This window comes from Triticum dicoccoides, chromosome 5B (genome assembly GCF_002162155.2).
Source record: "Triticum dicoccoides isolate Atlit2015 ecotype Zavitan chromosome 5B, WEW_v2.0, whole genome shotgun sequence".
Taxonomy (NCBI): Eukaryota; Viridiplantae; Streptophyta; class Magnoliopsida; order Poales; family Poaceae; genus Triticum; species Triticum dicoccoides.
Window position 1 is genome coordinate 219,946,859 of NC_041389.1, and position 6,957 is coordinate 219,953,815.

The 6,957-nt window shown below is 40.7% G+C and overlaps 1 protein-coding gene across 1 annotated transcript; it reads left to right on the top strand.

Moving 5' to 3' along the window:
* Positions 1-297: 297 nt before the first annotated feature.
* LOC119308119 (long chain acyl-CoA synthetase 9, chloroplastic-like) lies at positions 298-6,720 on the top strand. Its single transcript, XM_037584245.1, has 12 exons — positions 298-450; positions 1,226-1,757; positions 2,691-2,771; positions 3,001-3,273; positions 3,549-3,680; positions 3,762-3,935; positions 4,015-4,244; positions 4,374-4,491; positions 5,076-5,207; positions 5,329-5,463; positions 5,534-5,740; positions 6,241-6,720. The coding sequence occupies exons 2-12, from the start codon at positions 1,308-1,310 to the stop codon at positions 6,403-6,405; spliced, it is 2,097 nt and encodes a 698-aa protein (XP_037440142.1). The 5' UTR covers positions 298-450; positions 1,226-1,307; the 3' UTR covers positions 6,406-6,720.
* The last annotated feature ends 237 nt before the right edge of the window (positions 6,721-6,957 follow it).

Below are 6,957 nucleotides of genomic sequence, written 5' to 3' on the forward strand. Positions count from 1 at the left end.
TCGACATATGTGCTAGTATTGTTTTTTGAGAATTGACATATGTGCTAGTATTTTCTTTTTTGAGAATCGACATATGTGCTAGTATTTCAAAGAAAACATATATTTGGGAACAAACGGAGTAGACGGCGAGGTCCAATGTTGGGCATTTTTTTTTGTCTTTTTGTTTTTTGAGAAGACAATGTTGGGCCATTCCAGCATCGGATAGACCGATGGGGCCTTGGGCCTCGTTGGGTAGCGGAGAAGTGAGGAGATTGGTGGGGCCAGAGCACACACCGGCCTCAAGCGAATTTAGCGGCTGAAGACTTGGAGAAGAGGCAGAGCAGCTCCACCCCCTCCCTCCTCTCCCCGCCGCGCCGATCGATCCACCTCCGCCTGACGTCACGCCTTCGCCTCCTCCCTTCCAGAAGCTTCCACGCGCCATTGCGCCCCACCCCCCACAACGTCCAGAAGGTACGCACCCTCCGTTCCGCACATCGCAACGAGCGCTCGTGGTCGTGGAATCTAGAGAATCCGAGCAAACTTTTGTTAAGATTTCGTAGGTTTCAGTGCCTCACGGGAATGGGTTCCTTGTGCATCGCATCGCATCGCATCGCATTGCATCGCATCGCATTGTTACGCCGTATACAGCATTATTATCACCTCGCCTTGAAGACACATAATACTAGAAATATTAGTGTATCCCTTTTCAGTTCTGCCCCAAACTAGCGGAGTACACCCGTGCAGTTGCGCGGCCAGATTCTACTAGGTTTTAATTTCTTGCTCTATCAGATGGTACTTTTGATGACTGCAGAATTAGTTGTATTTCTTGCTCTACGTCATAGCTCTCGTATATATGTTGTTTGGAAACCAATCAGGAGATTTGATTGCTTATTGATTAGCAGAAGGAAAGAGGAGCATGCACAATTTTTTACACCTAATTTTGATGCATGCTTTGTATGCTACTATGCAAGTGCGCGTACCAGCACTTTTAGAGAACATGCAAAAGCTTTGCATTTCAGGTGGCCATCTTTATGAATGATCTTACTTTACCAAACTGCTTAAATGCTTCATACTTTGCCAGTTGATATTCCATTTGTTATTGGATTGATTATACAATGGACCTGAACAGATAAAAAGGCTAACAATCTAACATGCAATTAGCTCCTTGTATGTAAAGAATCTGCATTATATACAATCCGCACTGGATTTTCAGTTTTTGTTTACAGCATGAAATTATATTTTTCAGGGTTCTCTCTTCAAGGCATCTTTAATCTGTAGCCTTCCTCCCATAAGCTAGTATATAGCTGTCAGGTCGCCTTTGAACAAGTATGAATCCTTATTTTGTTGGCCTTCTTGTGCCCATCGCGGTCTCTCTTCTGCTCCAGAAAAGGAGAAAGGTTGAAAAGAAGAGGGGTGTGCCAGTTGATGTTGGTGGAGAGCCTGGCTATGCGATCCGCAACCATCGGTTTGAACGCCCTGTTGAAACACACTGGGAAGGGGTCAACACACTTGCTGAGCTGTTTGAGCATGCTTGCAAAGAGTATCTCTACATGCCCCTCCTTGGCACAAGGAAGCTCATTTCAAGGGAAATAGAATCATCACCTGATGGGAGGTCCTTTGAGAAGCTTCATCTGGGGGAGTACGAGTGGAAATGTTACGCTGAGGCCTTCAAGAGTGTTTGCAACTTTTCTTCAGGATTGGTCAATTTAGGTCGCCAGGACAATGAGCGTGTTGCTATTTTTGCTGAGACACAGGCTGAGTGGCAGATTGCACTGCAGGTAATCCCTTTTGTTTTTCCTGCAAGCAATAGATAGATCAATCCATGCATTTTGGTCTCTTCATGCGGTACTACATGAGGTTCTTACTTTTGGTTACGTAAATTGTGGTCACTGGTCCACTTTATATTGTGAACACATCTGTGTGCAAAAGAATCATAAATTAGTCAGGGTTCCTGCATAGCAAAGTGAATTATACACTGACTGCGAATTCGAAATGAATTCTCAAGGCATCTTTTCCTCTCTAGCTACGCAGTGAGTCCAAGTGCTGCTCACTGCCAAAATTTCTCTATAAGCAGTATCAACTACAAAAAGGATATCCTGTCACCATATGTTCTTTTCTTTTTCATTCTCATGTAAAGTGAGGACCGAAATTTCATAGATATCAATGGCTAGCCCAATCTTTCATTATTATTATGCATGGATAGAAATTTCATAATTATCAATGGCTAGCCCAATGTTTCATTATTATGATGCATGACTGGATGACAATAGTAGTTGTGGTGGCAGATTTCATGTGATGCATGGAGACTTGGGATACAGGTCGTACACCAATTTTATTTAGAAGAGAGAGTATATACACCAAATGATAATAAATATATTCCTATTACTATCTCTGTTTCACTATAACTGTTCCCAAGCCAGCATGCGTACAGACCAACGACATTTTAATTTTGAGAAAATATAATGAGAAATGTCCATGCTCAACCCTTTTAAATGATATTCTAGGACACTTTAACCTCTCCAGTAATACAAGTAGGTATAGAGAGTTTTTTATATGTACTTTTAAGTTATTGGTTGGATCGTGTTACTTAACTTCTATACCAATTCAAAGTTGGTTCCTCTGCACAAACATTTATTCTGGTAGCTATTCATTGTATGTTGAATTCTGGTCATTGTACTCAATTTCGAAGTTACTATTTTTGTATTTGCAAGGCATGCTTCAGACAAAACATAACAGTTGTCACCATCTATTCCTCGTTGGGGGAGGAAGCACTATGCCACTCACTAAATGAGGTTAGTACTGTCACTTTGTGTTCAGTATGTTGTACAATTACTCCTAATTAAGTTTTTCTTCCTTCATGTAGACAGCAATTATAGAGTATAGACCTCTTGTAGCATTTTCGCTGTAGATAAGCAACAAATACTTTTCAGCAATTGCTAGCACACCCCCAAGATTATTGCTGCATGTAATTAACTCTTTGTTTGATTTACATTTATTTATTTCCCCTCTTTTGCTCTACAGACTGAGGTCACTACTGTAATATGTGGTCGGAAGGAATTAAAGAAGTTGATTGATATAGGTTGGCAACTTGACACTGTCAAGCGTGTGATCTACATCAATGAGGAAGGCATCTCGGCTGAAGTTTCTATAGCTCAAAACAGCACTAGCTGGTCAGTTAAGTCATTTGAGGAAGTAGGTAAATTGGGAGCTGAAGCACCTGTTGATGCAAACATGCCTCTCCCATCTGATGTTGCGGTGATAATGTACACAAGTGGTAGCACTGGATTGCCCAAGGTTTGACTTTGGTTGTTCATTATTCTGAAAATATGTTTTTGTTTGCATGACTCAAAAGTCCCTTTCTATTCTTGTTTAACCATATCTTCAGCTATGAACTACTCCCTCCGTTCACAAATATAAGATATTCACTTATTTCTGATTCGGATGTATATAGACGCATTTTAGTGTGTTTGTTCACTCATTTCAGTCCGTATGTAGTCCATATTGAAATATCTAAAACATCTTATATTTGTGAACGGAGGGAGTAATATATACCTCATATGGTGTTGTAGGGAGTTATGATGACCCACCGCAATGTCCTGGCTACACTTTCAGCAGTTATGACCATTGTGCCTGAACTTGGCAAAAAGGATATATACATGGCCTACCTCCCACTGGCGCACATTCTTGAGTTGGCAGCTGAGGTAACTGTTGGATATCATTTCAATATATTAATATTTGTGTTCATTATTTAATTCTCTGTCTGCAAATATCATGATTTATAGACACTTATGGCTGCTGTTGGGGCCTCCATTGGATATGGATCAGCTTTGACCCTGACTGATACATCAAGCAAAATAAAGAAGGGAACCCTAGGCGATGCTTCTGCACTGAGGCCGACACTGATGACTGCTGTACCTGCTATACTTGATCGTGTCCGTGATGGTGTGAGAAAAAAGGTATTTCCCACTACGCTATTGGGATCTTGTACTCTCATTTGTTTACTGACTGCTAGCCTTTACACTGAGATGGTTTTAGGTGGATGCAAAGGGTGGTGTAGCGAAGAAATTATTTGACATTGGATATAGCCGCCGACTTGCTGCTATCAATGGAAGTTGGCTTGGTGCATGGGGAGTAGAGAAACTGTTGTGGGACAGGCTTGTCTTCACGAAGGTGCGTGCAATATTGGGAGGAAATATTCGCTTTGTACTCTCAGGTGGAGCACCCCTGTCCGGAGACACTCAGAGATTTATCAATATATGCCTTGGGTAAGATTATGTAACCATCATTCATGCTGTTACTAGAAACTTTCCAACTACCCTAGTTACAATGGCAATACTGTATGTTTGTTTCAGCATGTTTAAGTCCCGTATTTTGATAGGCTTATGCAATTTCAGGGCTCCAATAGGCCAAGGGTATGGTCTGACTGAAACTTGTGCTGGAGGAACGTTTTCTGAGTATGATGATACATCTGTGGGCCGTGTTGGTGCTCCACTACCTTGTTCATATATTAAGGTTAGATAACAATGTTGCCTGATTTTTTCAGCATTTGAGCTGGACCCAGTTTTGACTTTTGACATCAAAGCTGTTCTTCCCACTCCTACAACTTACTCCCTCCGCTCCTAAATAGAAGTCTTTTTAGAGATTCCAATATGGACTACATACGGAGCAAAATGAGTGAGTTAACACTCTAAAGTATATCTATATACATCCATATGTAGTTTGTATTGAAATCTCTAAAAAGACTTATATTTAGGATCGGAGGGAGTATATGATTACTATTTCCAAATTTTGACATCTGACAAGGCCAGTGTATCCAAATTTTGATATCTGAAAAGGCCAATGTATCCAATTTTTTATATCTGGCAAGGCCAATGTATCCAATTTTTGATATCTGACAAGGCCAATGTATCCAAATTTTGATACTGACAAGTTCAATGTATTGAAGATATGTCTTAACAAGAGGAATTAAGTTGTTAATTTTCTTCTTTGTGATACCATAGTTTATGCTTTGGCATTTCTTCCTTGACCTGTTACTTAATGGGATATCTGACCTATTACCTCACAATTCTTGACACAATGTCAACTGTACCTTTCAGTTGATTGACTGGGCTGAAGGCGGATACTTAACAACGGATTCACCAATGCCTCGGGGGGAGATAGTCATCGGAGGTCCCAATGTAACTAAAGGTTATTTCAAGAATGAAGCTAAAACAAGTGAAGTCTATAAGGTATGTTGTCAATTTGTTACTGATCTGTTCACACACCAAATCATACTTCATCATTAATGAGTAATGACTTCTATTTCACAATAATAATTGATCTAACACACGCCTCTTATAACTTGTGTAGGATGATGAAAGAGGTCTACGATGGTTCTATTCTGGAGACATAGGGCGTTTCCATCCAGATGGCTGCCTTGAAATCATTGACCGCAAGAAAGATATCGTGAAGCTTCAACATGGTGAATACGTATCTCTCGGGAAGGTAAGAAATATTCTTGCTCTGGTGAGATAAGTTTCTTGTAGCACTTATATTAACTGATTGGATGACACAGGTGGAAGCTGCCTTGGCTATGAGCCCATATGTTGAGAACATCATGATCCATGCCGATCCTTTTCACAGTTACTGTGTTGCACTTGTGGTAGCAGCACAGAATGAGCTTGAAAGGTGGGCATTGCAGCAAGGACTTGCATACACCGATTTTGCTGATTTGTGCCAGAAGCACGAGGCTGTTGTAGAAGTGCTTGAATCTTTAACAAAGGTTTGTTTCTGTGTTGACCTCAGTCAACTTTCGGGTTTCCATTACACATAGATCATACTTGACTCGGTACTTCTCCCAGTGTATGTATTTAAATGCAAACTAGCAATCATACATATTTACCATCCATGTCATATCTTAGCATTGTTTCTAAGTTCATCTTATAAGTCTTTGAAAGAAAAGAAGAGAAACAAGAGTATATGTATTTTGAGGATATAGTACATGACTTCATGTGCAGTTTGCTTTGTTACAATTTCCCAATAAAGCCATACATCATCGAGCATGTGTTTCAGAAGCACTTAGATCTTTACTATTGTAAAGAGTAGTGAAGGCATTTGTGGTTGCAACTTCCATATAAACATTGACCATACATGCACACACTCTTCCATCAAAGATAATTGCATCCTCTAGTCCAAGAGCAAGTTGAGAGTTGCAGTCAGGCAAATCCTGCATCCTGTTGGGACGACAGTTTCCAGTACTGACATCCATTTTCTGTACTTCAGGCTGCGAAGCAAGCACGACTGGAGAAGTTCGAGACACCAGCCAAAGTCAAGCTGATACCAGATCCATGGACCCCCGAGTCGGGCCTCGTCACGTCTGCGCTCAAACTCAGGAGGGAGGTGATCAGGAAGACGTTTGAAGACGATCTGGCGCAGTTGTATGCCTGATGGTTCTCTTCTCTGACTGATACCCTGAGATGACATAGGACTGGGCTCTTATGTCAAAACATACTATATTGATATATTTTGATGTCAGGGTAGATTGGATCATTGAGGGAGTCCTGGAATTTTGGAGTGTCTTGTCTTACACTTAGAAGCAATTTTGTGTTTGCGTAGTTGTACACTTACTACCAATGCATCTACCATAATTGCACCGAATTTTGATTGCATTGTAATCTCTGATCGAAAGATAGCGGTTATCATCTTCTAGAGCCGGGATCTTTTCTATCTCTTCTACTTATAAAGATTCGAGTTGGCGGTTCACTCTGTTCTTCCTGTCTGTCTATTCTTGAAGTACATTGTTCTTTTTGTCTTAGAACTCGTGGTGTCGAGGAAAAAGGACTGAAGTTCTTATGTTCTCAGCGACTTAAGAGGCGTCAACTACACATTACAAACCTAAGGTGAGATATTATCGGTATCCCTGTGATCAACTCTTTGATCACCATACCGATTATACTTGTTACTGGTTTTGTTCTCTTTACTTGTATCAGTATTTCGGTA